Raw genomic sequence first — 18,680 nt, 5'->3', positions numbered from 1 at the left:
GGAAAACAGAAATGTACATAAATCATTGTTGTACTAATGTGAATTAAAAGTTTGATTAACTGCTCTATGAGAAATCTAAATGAAACAGTAAAGTGATCTACTTTATATTCACAAAAGGAATTGGTCTGATTTTTAACTGTAGATTGGTTTAACAATTTGTACACAATAGGGGTGTGTATCGCCTGGCATCTGGCGATACGATTCACATCCCGATACACAGGTCGCGATACAATATGGTATTTCCCGATATTATTGCGATTTCTTTAATATATATATGACTTAAGAAACAACTAATCCGTAAATTTGTACACCTTCATGAGAACATTGTGTATGAAATATATTTTATTGGCATATTTTACACTCAAAACATGTCACGTGCCAACAACTTAAAATTAAAAAAAAATTACTACAGTGCAAAATGGCTTTAGTGCAACTTAACTTGAAAAAACACAAGCTGGTCAACATGCCCAGGTTTCAGTGCACTTCTTTGTGCAGTTACAATGTCTAATGCAGTGGAAAAGACTTTCCTGGTTAAATAAAGGTACAAAAAAAAAAAAGTAAATAAAATAAAAAAATTGATATGGATACATTTTGAATCAATCCGAGAATCGCGAGATGTAATATCGCGACATATCACCGAATCGATTTTTTTCAACACCCCTAGTACATAATCATGTGCATATTACAGCGTGCGATTTGTGCACACTTGCAGGCTGTCATTTCTCAATTGATTATTTGAATCTGTCACATAGCTTGAGTCAGATGAGATAGGGTGCATTGCGCCATGATGACTCTAAACAAGCAGGAGAAGGTGGATGCATTGAAAATCTGTTGCAGTACATCATAGCTGTGACTGTGATGGCATCATCATCATCATCAGTGAATTAAAAGACGTGTACAAAGCTCCAGCTGTGGATAGCTTTTTAATGTGCCTGTTACATGACTGTGATTGGATCATGTATAATGTTTGCTTTTTCAATTGGATAGGCTTAATCTATGTAGTTAAATGGTACAATTTACTTTTATGGTCATGATTTAATCTAGGGGTACCCAGATACAACTTTGTGACTTTTGATACGATACCGATAATGCAGCCTTGAGTATTGGCCATACCTGTCAAATATCCCGTTTTGGCCGGGAAACTCCCGTATTTTACCCCTCTTTCCCACCATCTTCCCGTATTAGTATTTTCCTGTAAATATCCCGTATTTTACTGTAATAATAATTAAAAGATGCCTTACTGAACTAAACGGCGTCACTAGCCTCGCGACAACTGCTACTTGAAATGGCCTGAGTGGCAGTTCTCACGAGATTTGTGATTTAGTCACCATGAAAAATCAGCCAATCACAAGCGCCATAAATATACACTGCTTTAAAAAGTGTTAAAGAATGTAAAGTCTGCAACAAATGTGTCTAATAAGTCATTAGTCAATACCAGAGAACCACATGAGTGAGCATGAGAAATTATAAGAAAATATGTAATAAAAATAAAATGTAAATGTCTAACTTAAAGACAAACGTGAAATTAACAATAAAATATGCAATGTGTTGACTTGTATATGAATTATAAGTATATTAAATAAACACATGTGCTTCATATACGCATTCATGTTTTCATTTAGGCTGTTTTATAATTTAAGAATTAGGGCTGAGCGATATATCGAGTTGGCGATATAGAAAACTACAATATTGCATATATCAATATATATATATATTATAGCTAATTTTGTATCAAAATACTAGTTTTAGGAGCTGCTGCTTTTACTTCTCAGAACAACATGTAAAGCTCAGTTAGATGGATTTCTGAGTGTGTCCTAACCCAGACCTTCCTCATAACAAGCTACACTACAGAACTCACTCACACGTGCTGTCCCTTACAGGTGAAAAAGCCAAAAGTAGCACATATTGTACAGCTGTTTGTTAATAAATGTGCCTGTGTAGCATTTTGCATCAGCAAATTTAACCCTGAATTATCTTTCTGGTCATATTTAATCTGATAAAGTTGTCTAGATTTATATCACATATAACTATTTTGGCGCCGTTTCCGGATTCACCAGAGCTGCGCTCGGACGAAAGTCGCTTTCAGCTCTACTTCCATCTCTCCCGTGTCCTGTTTGACCTGCTGACCCGCATCGGCGCTCGCATCTCCTACCAGGACACCAACTATGGGCGCTCTATTCCAGCAGAAGAGCACCTGTCCATCTGTCTCCAGTTAGTGTTTTTTTTGTTCATTATTCTGAATTCGTCACGGTTGGGGAAAGCTCCTGATTTGGTCGACGCGTCACGATACGCCCCAAAAGTTCAACAATCCCAACTCCAGCCGCGGAGAAGGCGCCGGGCGCACGTCAAAAGCTTGAAAACGCGCCGCCCAGGAGGTGTGGGACGTGCAGCGGGACCTCTTGATGCTCCGAGAAGCGCGTCCATCATATATTGTCTATGTAAACCTGACGCTGTGGACGCTTTGGACGCGTTTGGTGTGAACATGCCATTAGAGTACATATAGAAACATTTGAAATATAAAATATAAATAATAATATAAAATATTATAAAATCAAATAACAAATTAAATATAAAAATACACAAGAATAAGTGGATAAAAACAAAGATATCTATCACAACAATAGAAAAGAAAAAAAAAAAAAGACATTAGAATCATTTCATTAAAGATAAACAAACAAGGGGATTATGATAAATTAATCAAAAACAAGCAAAGATTAATCTTAATCTTGGCCAATGTATATTTCCATTAGCATTGAGTAAAAACCTGAAACATGAGTATATTTAGCTGTGTGTTTTGGCACCAGTTCCTCAAAGTGCTGGGAACGCCCCTGGGATCCTGGAAACTGCATTTCTCAGCCACACTCTTCCATGACCGTTCACTCTTCCAAGTGTGCGCGCAGATTACGAGGTCGTACACGCGCACGCACCCGCCTCCTCAGACACGGTTCCCGGTTGGTCCGTGTCCCGGTCAGTCTCTCTGTCCGTCCTGCGCTGCTGGTGGGGAGCGTGAATCAACCCAGAGCCGCTCGGACGACGACGACGACAGCGATGAGGGGTCGTGAAGGCAGCACGGAGGAGGGCTTTGAACACATGACCGCTGTCACTGCCTGAGGACCAGATTGATGTCAAACTTAGATTTTCTCTGGATGTATCGTATCGAATATAAATCGTGGACATGTGTGAAGGGGAGATTTGACTGAGTTGAGGTCGTGGGACACTGAACGCATCCCGCTGTTGCGTAAAAGCCTGTTCGGGGCCAGTTTGGAGAGTTTGGAGGATCCGTTTGCTTTTCTCGGAGGAGGATGAACCAACCAAAGTATCACAAGGTGAGGTGGCTCACGGTTTAGGGGTTCTTCTGATTACATGTCAGCTGTGCTCCTCACGGGTCTCAAAGGCACATAACGTGGGGGAGCTGTTTTAAATGTGAGGCGCATTGGCTGCTTCATAGTTCAGCTGTTTAAGGAATGGCTTCAGTTTACTCTCCTGGAAAAAAGAAATCCGTGACATTTGAAATAGGGTTTGTGTATTCCTGAGTCTGCAGTGAGCGTTGAACCCCATTGGTAATCAATAAGGCCAGTTAATGAAGACACAGCTGATTCACATGAGGGTTAATTAGATGCATCTCAACCCATCCCTGGGTGTATTTAGATACAGCATAATAAAGGACGTATTTAACCCCTATTAATCAAAGCTATTGCTACTAGTTAATGAATCATTCATATAAACTGATGATAAATCACTTTATCTTGTGGTAATTATTTTGTAATAATTGGCAGCTGGTACAGAAACATTTTCAGATAAATTGTCACACATGTATCATCATGATTCATATTTGAGCAGTCATACAATAACAATAACTCTTGTGACAGAAACGATTCAGGAATCCAATTTGTTTTGCAAATATCAATATTCTAACTAAAAATCTATTAAAAAAAAAAAAAAAATCCCAATAAAATGTATAACGCTGTGAAACTTATAATATTAAAGCTGGGATGAATTGTTATTTGTGTTTGAAAAATGCCTGATATTTGTATAGTTGTATGTGCAAAAACGATGAACAAGCGAGTGTTTAAAATGGAGATGAAAAACTTCCAAGCAGCATTTTCAACCTTTTTCCTTTCCTTTTGGATTAAATTGTGTTAGATTAATTGATCTATGAGGCATACATCTATGCTATCATATCATCTAATACAACAGATTATCGTTAGCACAAGCTTCCACAAGCTAGTGATGAAACGCATCGTCTACAGCAGATAGCGTACTGTCAGTACATACAAAATGCTTTACTTACACTTAATGATAGCCTTTTACTTTTTTTTTTTTTCTCTTCTTCCCAAGTTTAACAACTTTCATTGAAGGCAAACACACTCAATGCCACGTTGTCTAGCAACTGTAAAACATCACCCCGCCACTCAGAGTTGGAATTATATGACAACGGTGGAATATAATGTGGGTTATGACACACCCCTTCCCAAACGTTAGCCTTTTCTTTCCCTAAGACTTTCCAAAACAAGCTGGAGTAACGACACTAAAATAACTACATTCAAATTACACACATGCTTCAGATCTAAGTTTTAGCCGTTCCTAAATGATGTGAGCGAACAGGGGAACGGACAACAGCAACATGCTTACTGGCGTTTCGTGTGATTTCCATTCACATTGACATTCAAACCAAGTTAATCCTTGATAATATACACTCCAACTCTAAAGAAGGACTCCTCTAGATTCTTCCTATGGGCTTCTTATAAAATCAGTGACCAGGATGCCAAAGTGTGTGTGACAGGTAGTCATTTAGTGTTCCTGTATTTGTCCAGCGGGCTGGTAGATGTGACAGCTTCTTGTATTCACTATATTTCACCAACACTGAAATTTTTTCACAAGCATATTACCCAAATAATATGATTTCTCTCTCTTCTGTGGGACTTCCTTAGCTTTTAGATAATGGAAACATCTATACCAGCGTCCCCAACTTTTTTTGCCCCACTGACTATTTTAATGTCGGACAATATTTTCTCAGACCGGCCTTTAAGATTTGGCCAAAAAAATTTAATTTTCTAAATATCATAATAAACGTGATTCCACTGTGTATATAACTTTATTAGAAGCGTCAACGTTAAACAGGCCTTCAACATAAGATATGCCACGAAAACAAATATAAAGTGCATGAAAAATACAACTCACCATTGCCTCTGTCTGTCTTGTTCACATTACACTTTTTTTTTTTTCAAAATACTCCAAAGGCTTGTTTTTTTAATGCAGAATGCTTGTGGCAAAACATTTTTGAAGGCTTTATTACCTAGCTTTATGGAGATGCTGATTTCATTTTCCAGCAGGACTTGGCACCTGCACAGACTGCCAAAGGTACCAAACGCTGGTTCAATGACCATGGTGTTACTGTGCTTGATTGGCCAGCAAACTGGCCTGACCTGAACCCCTTAGAGAATCTATGGGGTATTGTCAAGAGGAACTGACCTCTTGCTATCAAAGCAACCATTACGCCTGAGCAGTGCCACTGGTTGATCACCTCCATACCACGCCGCATTGACGCAGTCATTCATGCAAAAGGAGGCCCAACCAAGTATTGAGTGCATAGACATGAACATACTTTTCAGAAGCCTTTTTTATTGATCTTATGTAATATTATAATTTTCAGAGACACTGAATTTTGGGTTTTCATTATCTGTAAGCCGTATTTATCAAAATTTCAAGAAATAAAGGCTTGAAATATTTCACATGTGCCATGAGCCTATATCATACTGTATATGGGTTTAATTTTCTGAGATGAGTGACAAAAAATATTGAACATTTTCATGATATTCTAATTTTTTGAGATGTACCCGTAGAGAGCCGGTCGCCGTGTATTATGCGGAGCGGGCTTGGTGCGTGGGAACTCCTGACTGGCTCTTATACCTTGCGCAAAGATGCTTGTTTTTTCGGAGCATCCCCTTTAAGCACATTTTAAAGGGGATGCTCCGAAAAAACAAGCATCTTTGCGGCCGGTGACCGAGCAGGCACCTTGACATGTGTCAAGAGTGAGGGATAGACCGATGTTGCAGAGGGAATTCGGTGATTTTCCAAAATAAAACATCGTTCAGGCTCAAATAATAAATGCAACGTAAATAATGTATTGTTTTTGTGCGATCTGGTACCGATTGACCCATGGACCAGTACCAGTCCACGGCTCGGGGGTTGGGGATCTCTAATCTATACCAACCTCTGAAACTTTGAGCTACTTCAAAAGCTAATGTATAGTACGAAGGGATATTAGTTTGAAAAGCACCTTTTGAATTTTTCATTTTCACGGTTTCACTTTAATTAGAGGGTAAGATGATGATGTAAGACAAGCAGTAGCTTAAAAAAGGTCGGGATTGTTTAAGTTTTCACATGTAACACTTTATTTCTCTTCATTTATGCAAATATTTCATTTTTATTCCATTTCACAGAAAATCATGTTCCCGTTTCACTAAGTACAACTTTTAACTAATTGTAAAACATGCAACATTTGTACATTTAACAATTATGTAATATTTAATGAAAATCCTTTTTGCATTTTATTAAAAACATATCTTGTCCCATTCAAGAAATCTGTGACACTTAAACACGTTTGTCCCAATGTTTCAGTTAAAATAAACATTTAAAGATGGTTCATTTAACATTTGATTTGATTTTGAACTTGAACACAACAGCAGTGTATGTCACAATGAGGAAAAAATAATGATAATGATAATGGTAATTTAAATAAATGAAAATGAATCAAACAAGCAAAGAGAGAACAAAGGCTATAGAAATCTTGCTCATGAAGCCAATACATGTTCGAACAGGAGTAGGAGGAAGTATATTCTTACTGTATATGATCCTACCCCTTGTAATATCTAGTACTATATATATAATCTTCTTATAATATACACCTATTTACATCATTAATATATATATATAATTATACAATTCATGTGATCCATTATACATTCATTTGTCCACACATACACAAGTATATACACACCTATTTACAATTTTATCCCTTTAACACTTGTGCTTTGAGAAGATAAACTTTATGTATTTATGTTTGAATTGCTTTAAATTTAGATCTTTTTTTATTCCAACACACAAACTGTTCCACAACCTGGTACCGCTTACTGACACACACAAGCTTTTTTTTTGTTGTCCGTGCGTGTAGTGACCGAAAGTCTCAGCTTTTTCAATAAATAATTTCTGAAATTTTTTCGGGAGAAGTTTTTGTTGTGCTTTACATGCTATCTTACTTGTTTGAAAAACTACAATTTCTGCTAATTTTAGTAATGTTTATTTATTGAATAGTGGCTCGGTGTGGACTAGATATCCTGTATTTTGAACATCACATATTGCTTGTTTTTAAAGTGAAACTAATGGTTGTAATCTTGTTTTGTAGTTATTTCCCCAAACTTCTGCACAGTATGTGAGATATGGTAAAACTATTGAACAGTAAAGAGTGTGGCGTGTGCTGTATTTAAAACATGTCTTACTCTGTTGAGTACAGCTATACTTTTTGAAATATTTTTTTGAACATATTTAATATGCAGTTGCCAACTAATTTGGTTGTCTAGGATAACGCCAAGAAATTCAGGTTTGTTTACTTATTTAATGTGATTGCCATCAAGAGAAACCCTAATTTCAACATTATTTAGCGTGTTTCCAAAATACATAATTTTTGTTTTGTCCATATTAAAGGATAGTTTGTTATATGAAAAGATAGTTGTCGATAGCGGACTAGGTTCCAACATTGATCTAGTGCAGCAGTGTGTAAGTAAGCTAAGCCTTCTAAGCACATTACACTTTAGACTACATTTGTCATGTATTTTATCTTTGTGAGTTTGAAAGTCTGGCAAGGAAATCAGATTTTACATGTAGTCCATTGATGACTATATACTGTATATAGTGCTGCTGTTAGGACAGGCCTGAGGGCACCTGACATGGTCCATGATCCATCACGGCTGCGATGAGCCCTTTTCTAGAGAGATAGTTTGCATTTCATGGTTATTGATTGATTTTAAAAGGTCTTCTGCATTGGTTTGAACTCAGGCTGTCCTACAATTTTGAAGGTCAGACTTTTTATTTAAAGAATTTGTCCGTGTGTTCAGTGCATGGATGCAGAGCATTGAGAGGATCATTTGGTTCTACTGTTCTGAGCACATCCATGTCTAATGGTTAATCCTGAAATGGTCTCTGGTGTGACAGAGCGCTTCCTCGCTGTGATCATACCAAGTTCTAACAAGGAAAGGTTTCTAGGTTGTTGGGATTTTAATTACCCTTATAAATAATTTGTTGGATAGGATAGTTGATTTGATGATGAATTCCTGCTTATCTTCTCCATTGTTTTCATCCCCCTTGTGTGATGGCAGTCTGTATCTTGTCAGTTGTTCACTAGCTGAGGAATCCTTTGGCCCTTGTCTTACAGTCAATAACCACTTAATGCAGAGGAGCTTTGGAGTCAATGTTTCTGAATGTCCACCCAGTACTCCATCTCTTTTTCTCTAGCTGTCTATTAGGATGAATATCTCCAGTGTCTCATCCACTTGACTATTTGTCTTTACTTCTTCCCATCACTGCAAAGCCTTTATTCACCTTTGCACGTGTTTGATTTTTCCTTTAGTTTTTGCCACCTTTACTCCTGCTCTGTGCAGTAGAGGTCATTCTGCTTTTTTCTGCTGATATTGCCCTCTGGATTGTTCCCAGGAGGTAGTGGAAATGAAATAGGAAGGACTTCCACAACCTCTGGAACACAGGGGGAAGTCAAAACCTATTACTCTCTGTACAGCCCGTTATGGCAGAACTTTGGAGCAGTATGTGTGTACAGACCTCTCCATGAGTGTCTCAGATAGCATGAAGGATTATAGAGTGAATATAGAGTGCTACATTAATCCTCAACCAAATGTGTATCTTTTAACTTAAATTATTCCAACATGTTCTTTATACTATGGAAAAAGCTATCTCCTTCTCCTTTAAAATTTTGGATTTCTGATTCTAATCTGACATTAGTTGTCGTTGCCATTGTAGTGCTCACTTCCTGAGCCTATTTTCGTTACCTCTTTCAGAGGCGGTTGTTGCAGGCGCATTGGCTCAGTCCTCTAAGTTCATCCTGACATGAGCAACTGTGTGAATGGATCCTGGTTAGAAACGAGACGGGCTTGATGCAGTGGGACACCCTGCATTGTAATAATCTAATGGAACAGCATTTGTATTTGTGCAAGCAACAAACAGACAGTTTGACCTTATGATGCCATTTCAGTAGACAAGGACACTCGCGCATCAAAGATGGATGGATAAACAAAGCGATGGACAATTAGAGAGGGGTGACGACCTGATGATGCAGAGAAAGATTGTCAAGGGATTGATGGTTTGAGCTGCAGACGGACCATGAGACATGGAGCTAATGCGACAAAACACAGTCAGATTTATCATGGCTGCCTGAGGAGGCAGATGCTGTGCAGTCAATCATTTCTACAGCCCTGCCTTACAGGCTGTTTTACACCTGCAACTTCTGGATGTGTGTGAGTTGCACCACAAAATGCTAGGGGAAATATACAATAATAAAAAAGCAAAGAAAAATTAATTTATAAGGCACTTTTATCACAAAAAAATACAACACATCTAATAAAGCCAATTTCATTCCTTTTATGACAGCCACTGCATTGACTACGTGTATTTATTGAGAGGGTAAAACAGTGCAGAAAGGTGAAGGAGTTTAAAATAACTACAACAAGATGTAAAACAAAATTCAGGTTACATTACAGGATTTATTTATTTAGCCAGATTTTGGTTTTTATCTAACCCTCCCTAGCATCCTTCAATCAAATCAATTTCTCACTAGTTTCTCAAAGTCTGTGTAAAGCAGAAATAAATTTGTGTTGTGAGTTTGTCACACCACAGAAACATGTCATCAACCACTGAGCCACTATTGAAAGATGAAAAAAATCACTGAGTATATAAAATGAGGTCTCAAAATCATGGAAAAACAAGCACTTCTCTCTGCTCTGAAATGCTGGTAGCGTGTCAGTTAGAGGCGCTGGAACCACGGCCACACGCAGGAAGGGCACCGCCTCCGTGTACTGCATCTATGGGAGAGAGCAGTGTGAAAGTGGCTCTAGCGTCGACAGTGCTTCTCCCATTGGTTTTCCAAAAGTGCTCGGATCGGGCCAAATGAGGTGTCAGTGGAAAGGTCTACTTCGCCCAAATCCGAATATGTATCTATGTTGTATATATGCATCTTTCCTGGGTAGAGTCGGAACTGCGCCCGCTAGAGGCGAAACACACAATCGCGGTGCAAAAAAAGTACTAATTTCATGGAAAAAGTGGCACGAATATGTGGTTTGTTTTTGGCTAGGGGCCGAATTGCGCCCGCTGGAGGCCGCAGAAGTTTGGTGTGCTTCATCAGCAGGGTCGGGTTTATGCTCATGATGGCTTTGTTATGTAACTCAACTATGATTTCTGATACCGAAATACTGAAGTAGGCAAGCCAAGTTTAGAGCTCTGTAAAAACTTGACCAATGTGGGCCAGTTGTGATATATTTAGCCTAGTTAATTCAGCAATTAACAGTTGGTCATGTAACATTTTAATTCAAACCGATGAAGATTATTTTCTACCACTTTCTCTTTTAGCATTGAAACCTAAAAAATGTTATTGAGCAAACAGAAAACAGTTCTGATAAACCACTAGCATGGTGCTAAATCTAGTGCAGTTGTCTTTTAACCATAAATAATGTAACTGCACATTGTCCTTTAAATAAATAGAAAAAAAGTGAGCCACATCTCACCTTATACATGAAAAAAAAAACATTCATGCTACCATCATTAGTTATTTTACACAATAGCACGCCCCCACATATTGAGTTTTTTAATCACATTACAAATGTTTTGAAGGCATCATTATGTTGCAAAATAAATCCATGAATCATTGCAATAACATGATTTTATTTCTTCTTTTTTAGTAGTTTATCTGGGTTTGTTAAAGATTAGGCTTCGTGATGATCTCTATCGACACCACGGTTTAAAAACACTCCTTTAAACTCTTATCATACACATTTAACACCCTAACAGCACTTATCAAACCAACCTGTTTTTGTCAAACACCTGAACACCACTGCTGCTACAACTAATTACTAGAAGATACCAGAAATCTATTAAGTGGCAGATCATGAATGGTTTGCTTCACCTGATTCATATCAGCTAAAATATTTCTCATAATTTTGCATTAATTTCCCCACAATGCTATGTGATTGAATTTATTTGTCCGACACATCTTCCTCTAAGGGACAGTGAAGCCACCCCGTAGCCCCAGGCAAGCTTTACGTCGAGCCCTGCATGCAGACGTGATTTGAGGGATATGTGGATTATTGGTAACCAGATCTGACTCTAAGTGCTGTGAAATGTGGACCCTAAAGGACGGACAGGGTCTTGGAATTGATCTCATCTTACATAGCTTCCCTATGACATTAATATGACCATCATTAGTCAAGGCAGTGGAACACATACGGCTCCTAATTCTTCTCTGCAGGGCCAAAAATTAAGTCCTCCAGTTGCTTGGAGTATTTGAGTGGAGTACCTATACCAACCATGAGTAACTCTCTTACTCCATTCATCATGACTCTTCACCAATTTAACAAAATAACTTTTAGCTTTAAGATAAAAAGATAATAATTACTAAATTTGGCCCTCTGAGAGTTATACATTTCAAAATTGTCTGTGCCGGGTGGTGCTTAATCACGCACCACGCGATCCACCTATGCTGTAAAAGAGAACCCTGGTGAGAACCCTGCAGTCTCAATTCACTGTCCTAAATGTGATCGGTGCTAAAACACATGAACAATCTTGCCTCCTTAAAACACAGTCGGCCACTGGTGTGACCGGCCTTCCACCTAAAAAAGTAGTTTTGATCAAATATTTTCCCAACTAGTCCGTAGCTTCCACAAAACAAACTTGGACTGGATTTTGTTCCATGTAAACATTATAATTTAATTTTGTTTTTTGTTAATTAAATTAATAACACATTGATATAGTTTTTGTTTTCATGATGATGATGATTTTTTTTTTTTTAACTCAGTCATTATAATGTTTTTATCACATGAAAAAAAATTTGTCTACAAAACTATGATTAGATTTTTCATCGACGACATTAGCAGTGCTTGTTAGCCCTTTGTTGAGTGCAAAGGGACGGAGAGGGTCAGCTTAGTGATATCTGGCTTTGCTCACACACTGCTCCGTAATGCTGCAGCTTCATTAATATTCTAATGATATTCACTGCCTTCAGAACTCTGGTCGATAACAGCTCAGGGATACATGCACGAGAGAGCAGCACATTTAGTTATATATACAGTTGCACTTTTATATAGATTTCATTTGTAACATTGGTAAAATAAGGCAACCAGGGTTGTAGTGATGAACAATCAATATAGCAGGTTGTTTGAATGATATATGTATGTATTTTGAGTTATTTGCAACTACAATAATGTCTTGTGGTTTTACAAAACCTCAGTTTTTCTTATCTAAGCTGTTCTGAAACAAATGTGCAATACTTCTCTTACATTGATTTTAGCTCAGTCCTGCACATCTTTGGCCAGAACCATGTGTTTTGCATGTGTTTCTGTAAGAAAGGAGGAAAGACGAGTGCTAACTAGGCCAGCTGACCTAATTATCCCAGATTTCCTTATCCTCATACAGAGGATTACAGAGGATCCCTGAGTGTGACTGTAAAGTTGTGGCAGGGTATTAAAGAATAATTGTCTCCAACATTTAGGTATTGAGAGCTTTATCCATGGACTGCGGTGTGTGGAGTTAAGATTATGAAGAAGCACAATGGTCAACCCCATTCCACTTCTGATACTGAATAGAGTTTAGAGTTACGAGACCCAGCAGGGTTTCCACGGGAATACAACCCTTTACCCTCTGCACTCACCTTTTGTGAATTGCAGCTTTCCCTCCTGTGCCATTTGTCTTCAATCCTACCAAAACAACAACTCTTTGACTTTGTTTTTGTACAAGTAATGCCCTAAACAACTTTCCTACTGATTGACTGGGTTTGACTGCTAAAAGGACCACAATCTTCATTTGTTCTGCTTGCTTGCATCGTTGAAGCTAAGGTCACTTGGTTAAACAAAGTTTAGATGGCTGCCATAGAGCAAGAACTGAGGTTTTAATCCAAAACCTAAACGTTATGTGCAAAGTTTATGTAATTGGTGATCAGTCAGGGTTTACACTGCCTTCTAACCTTTGTAAAACTACAATGGGTATTAGGGGTGTGATATTGCCTGGCATCTGGCGATACGATTCATATCCCGATACGTAGGTCACGATACGATACGATATATCCCGATGTTAAATTGTAAGGCTATTATTGCATTTTTTTTTTTTCATATTCATATATGACTTAAGAAACAACCAATCTGTGAATTTGTACACCTTCATGGGAACATTATGTATGAAATATATTTTATTGGCATATTTTACACTCAAAACATTAGCTTTAACATGCCATGTGCCAACAACTTCAAATAAAAAAATAACATACAATCGGCCTGTGGCTTTTAAACCAACTTTGACTTTAGTGCAACTTAACTGAGGTATATGCCTAGAACAGCAAATAAATGTAGAAAGTTAGTGCTTTCTTTTTAGTTTAAAAAAAAAAAAAAACCACAAGCTGGTCAACATGCCCAGGTGTCAGTGCACTTCTTTGTGCAGTTACAATGTCTCCTGCAGTGGAAAAAAAATAGATATGGATGCATTTTGAATCGATCTGAGAATTGCGCGATGTAATATCACGATATATCGCCGAATCAATTTTTTTTCCCAACGCCCCTAATTACCGTATTTTTCGGGCTATTAAACGCACCGCTGTATTAGCCGCATTCCAATAATTTTGTAATTTTTCAAGAAAAATCCACGTAATAGCCACGCCGTCACATAGGCCGCACTCTATTGGCTGACGAGGGTGTCCTTTAGACCAGCGATTCTCAACTGGTGGGTCGGGACCCAAAAGCGGGTCGCGGACAGCTGGTCAAAAATGAATACATTCTTAATGCCTCTCATGTTGGACATGTCTTTTATTTTTAAACAAACTTTTATTGTGACAGGCATGCTGTGAAATGCATTTTGCACAGGAAAATATATAGATTTGTGTTTTTAAAAAGATTGTGTTTTTCATTCACCCATCCATTTTCTGACCTGCTTAGACGACTCGGCCAATCAGAACAGGCAGGTAGGTGGGCTTTTATTTTCCTGTTCAATTTAACAGAGGTTAAATTGAACAGGAACGTAATCTGATGAGTGTCCTTCTCTACATGAAGTCACCCCATCACTGCCCCACGTCTGCATATCAGTCCATTTACAGCTTTTTATTGTAAATATTGCACTGGAACCAACTATACCGCTCCATCCGATCTTCTTACCATGAAATACCGCCGCAGGAATGATCGCACCAAGTCCGGACTCTGAGTCAGAATCCGGACACAATCGCTTCCGAACAAAACCAAACGTGGTGATTTGGCAACTTTATACTGTTGTTTCCGTTTATTACAAACTGACTGATGTTTACTTTGTCCGGGTTATTGCAACGCTCTCTCTCTTTCTGTGTGTGTCAGTTACGTCAGCTGTCCATCAGAGTCCTGTGTGCGATTGCTCTTGTCTAACCTAACATGGTGATTTGACAACTTTTTATTTCCTAATATTAAAAGCTGACTAATATTATATTTTAAACCTTATTGTACTTTTTATACACTCATTTACCCACTGTAAATGCATACGTGCGCACAGCTCCCCGCTTCACAAACTTCAATTTCATACTGGTATTTGCTTTTTATTTCAAGCAAACATCTTATTTTAGAAATAAGAAAATAAAAACAAATATTCAACAAATGTATAACTTATGCTGTCACTCGCTCTGATGCAAAAATCCTCCACTTGGACACCGTCCTGCATAGGGACTACGTCTCATCCGTCCTGTTATTAAAAAGCTGTCAGAGGTTTCACTTTCCCCACGTTATCCGGAACTTGTTTTTGAACGTTCAGTTCACTGTGATGTTCAGTGGTTGTTACAGTTCAATCATTTCGCTGTAGGAGTGACTGTCAGTAATATTCTGCCGAGTCCCGACACCCACTTTCACTGGACACATGTGTGGGACTGATAAAAATCCACACACATAGCTCACCGCCACATTGGCCACACCCTCAACTTTAAAGAAAAAAAATAGTCATATATGCAGGAAAATACGGTAGCTGAACTACAAACCTAAACCTGATAAAGTATGTATTAAAGGTCTTGAAAAGTGGCACCAAGACAAGTACAGTAAAGCGTTGCTTAATCAGATAATGAAACAACCTGGTGAATAATGTGACTGTTGCTTACTGTAGCAGTACGTAGTAGGGCTGGGTATCGCCAGGTACCTCGCGACACAATACTGTCACGATATTTTTGCCCATGATCATATCAGCGAGGTGAGATAATCGATATATTGCAAGACATTTCATCTACGATACATTAAGATATCTGTGTCACTGAAGAAATTCACAATTTATTGACTGCACTGAATCCATTTCACAGGATCTACAGCCCAGTAAAACAGTGTATACTGCACAGTGGCTCTTAACACACACACACGCACACACACACACACACTGTACATTTTTAAATATATAATATTCACTCCTCACCCATTGTCTCATTGTACTGTGTATGTACTGCATTATTTCTGTGCAGTGTGTGTATGTGATAAAAACAATACCTATATATATATATATTAGGTATTGTTTTCATCATGTCTTGTATGTTGCAATACAAAAAAAAATTTTTTTAAATTTTTTATAATTCGATATTTGCTGCTAGTATATTGATAACGTACGGCAAGACGAAATATTGCGATACATCTATATATCGATATTATGACACACCCTTAGTCAGTAGTAAATACACCATTCCTTTAGCATTTTTTTTTTAATCCAAACCCTGGTCTCTTCTGTAATGAGTATTAAACATTGCACATAGATCACCCAAGGCTGCACCAAAGTATGAAATGTCATTTGATCTGCAATCCTACAATGTGCTGCTCAGTAAGTCTGGTATGTGTCTTCTTTTCTGTGTAATGATAAAAAAAACAATGTTTGATGTCTTTAAAATGAATCACCAAAAATATTAATACACAGTACCTCACAGCACTAATAGAACATTTCATTGTTAGGGCCACAACCACTTTTACAACTGACATTACAACAGTTGTGTTAATAGATGTTTTATAAAATCCACTCAGTAATTGTGAGGGAAAAAAAAGCAAAGTGTTGCATCACCTTCTGCGGCTCGCTCTGTGTGGCTACATCAGCCCTAGCGATAAGTGGCACAATTAATTTCCATTCACAAACACCTCTCTCCTCAAACTGTGGTAAATGTCAGAGAAAGAACAGGCTGTCATGATGTGGAAAATGATTCTACACTGACTGTGCACGCGCCAATGTTAAATGAATGCATTTCAGCCTTTTCGAGAGATTAGAACCCATTTACTCTCTCTGCACCACTTGATCAGGGACTTAGAGTGATCTGCTTTATGCCCACTCAATTCCTAACCCCCTCTCCCTCATTCTATTCAGGCTTTAAAGTAAAAGCCAGCTAATCAGTTAATAATACAGTATGAACTTGTCTGTCAGAGGTTTCACTCCAATCTGCAGTTTGCGGCGCTGAGTGTGCCAGTAAAGTGCTTTAATGAGGTGACAGTAGTGCTGTATGTGTGAGTCTCTCAATTTTATAATTGCCCACTAGAGTTTAGAGTGTCAAGTTTGCCAGTTCATCTTTTAATCACAAGTCAAAGCCAATTCATTACTTTCCTCTTTTTTTCTCCCAGTAATAGATGTGAATGGGTTGATTTGTATTTTGTAATAATAAAGAAAAGCCTAATCCCCCAAATATTAATATTCTAATGGTATTGCAAATGCGATATACAGTATCTCTATCCCTGTCTGAGTTTTGCTTATATCCCGTTCACACCAACTTACATTTTAAAGAGGTCATTGTGTAATTTTAGTTTAGTTTTTTTTCCCAACATTTTTAATGCAGGCAGTGTTGTTTCTCTGTCCTCTCCTAGAGGTGAAACACAAGCAGGATGGCGGGACTGCTATTAGTGGTTTTGCTGCTGTTGCTCATAATAATCTACCCTGCTGGTTGAATGTGGCTCGTTTCCAGTCCACAGTTATTTATTAGCCTCCTCTGGATGTCTCTTGCATGGTTCATAAATTCATAGTCCCAAGAACATCTATTTTATATGTTGCAAGACCACACACAGTCATAAAGTATGTAAACCTGTACTTGTGATCATTGTGTGCAATAGCGATAGACCGATATGGATTTTTTTAGGGCCAATGTAGGGCTGGGGAAAAAAAAAAATAGATTTAATCGATTTATCGAATTTTTAGATAAAAACAATTTTTATTTTGCAAATTTGAGTTTTTAAAAAAAAAAAAAAAAAAAAAAAAATTTATTTTTTATTTTATTTTTTCCCCACCACAGTTTTTTCGGACTTTTTCGCGTCCCGTCCTTGTAGGTTACCGTAGCGCGGTGTGAGCTAGCCCCCTCTTTGTTTACATTTATTTACTTTTTGAGTAGTTGAAGAGTTACAGTATGTTATATGTTATAAAATATGTAGTTATCTGACTTCTTCATCAGAAAATTTAAGCTATTGTGAAGTTGCTGTAGCACTTTTGCTTAAACCTGGGTTAAAGTTTGAATATGTTGAATGACAGAACCTCATTTACTTTTTATTTTGAGATTGTTTTAGGCATTTTAACTCTTGAGGACAGTCACATTAATAAAGTTGCACTTTTGACAATATATCTGATGTCTGCAGTCATTTTTAAGTGTATTGAAAAATAATAATCAAATTTTTTTTTTTAGATTTTTTTTTTTTTTTTTTTCAGGCAAAATCTCCCAGCCCTAGGCCGATGCCGATTTTTTTTTCTTTTTCCATCAGCCTTGGCCTTGAGCCAATATTTGGAGCCAATTCTACTTTTTCTCCCTCAATTTACATCATAAAAATTACACGATGATAATAACAAATGGTACGAATGTTAGTTTAATAAAAAAGAAAATGTTACAAACAGGTTATATAGAACTATAACAAGTAAAAAGTCTTTCTGCTTTCTGTAAATAATGAGGATCGGCGAACGCAGCAGCCCACATCGGCCAATGTCGATACACGTAAAATACGCAAAAATTGGTCAATAATATCGGCCATTTTTTTTATATATCGGTATATCACTATTGTGCAATGCATGCACTCTTCCTGTTTCAGCTTCCAGCGTGTTCTGTGTTGCAGACTTGACTCATTGCACAGAGACTAAAGGACAATCAGGCTCTAGTGTGCCTATAATTAATAGAAGTTATTCAAAGCTCCCTACACTGTCTTTTAGCTCCAGACGAATGTCTTTTACAGGGTGAAATTCTCTCAGCTGTTGCTTGTTCATCAGCCAAATGCTAAAATTGCCGAGGCGGTCATAAGCAAGACCTGTGCACATGTCCCTCTTGAGTTCAGTTGCAGACTGTTCTTATTCCTGCACCTTCTGAATGCACATAAACATGATTTAGGACACGAGCACAGTTTTCCCCTTTGCAATTTCTGTCCAAGCCTCTCTGTCTGTGCTCAGATCCAGCTGCAGTGAAACACACAGCCTTTGTG

The 18,680-nt window shown here is 37.8% G+C and overlaps 1 protein-coding gene across 4 annotated transcripts in view; it reads left to right on the top strand.

The window, feature by feature from the left end:
- The window catches only part of rtkna (rhotekin a), a 95,328-nt gene that overhangs the window by 46,920 nt on the left and 29,728 nt on the right, over positions 1-18,680 (top strand). Inside the window, exon 1 of one of the 4 annotated variants that reach the window (XM_028457734.1) lies at positions 2,856-3,326. The exons of the other annotated variants lie outside the window; for them this stretch is intronic. Within the exon in view, the coding sequence (XP_028313535.1) occupies positions 3,303-3,326 (24 nt within the window). The 5' untranslated portion in view covers positions 2,856-3,302. Of the gene's footprint in view, positions 1-2,855; positions 3,327-18,680 lie in introns of those variants that run through there. 4 annotated transcript variants of the gene reach the window in all.

Source organism: Gouania willdenowi, chromosome 9 (assembly GCF_900634775.1).
Source record: "Gouania willdenowi chromosome 9, fGouWil2.1, whole genome shotgun sequence".
Lineage (NCBI taxonomy): Eukaryota > Metazoa > Chordata > Actinopteri > Blenniiformes > Gobiesocidae > Gouania > Gouania willdenowi.
The sequence above is the reverse complement of the archived record's forward strand: the minus strand, read 5'-3'. Positions and strand labels throughout refer to the sequence as shown.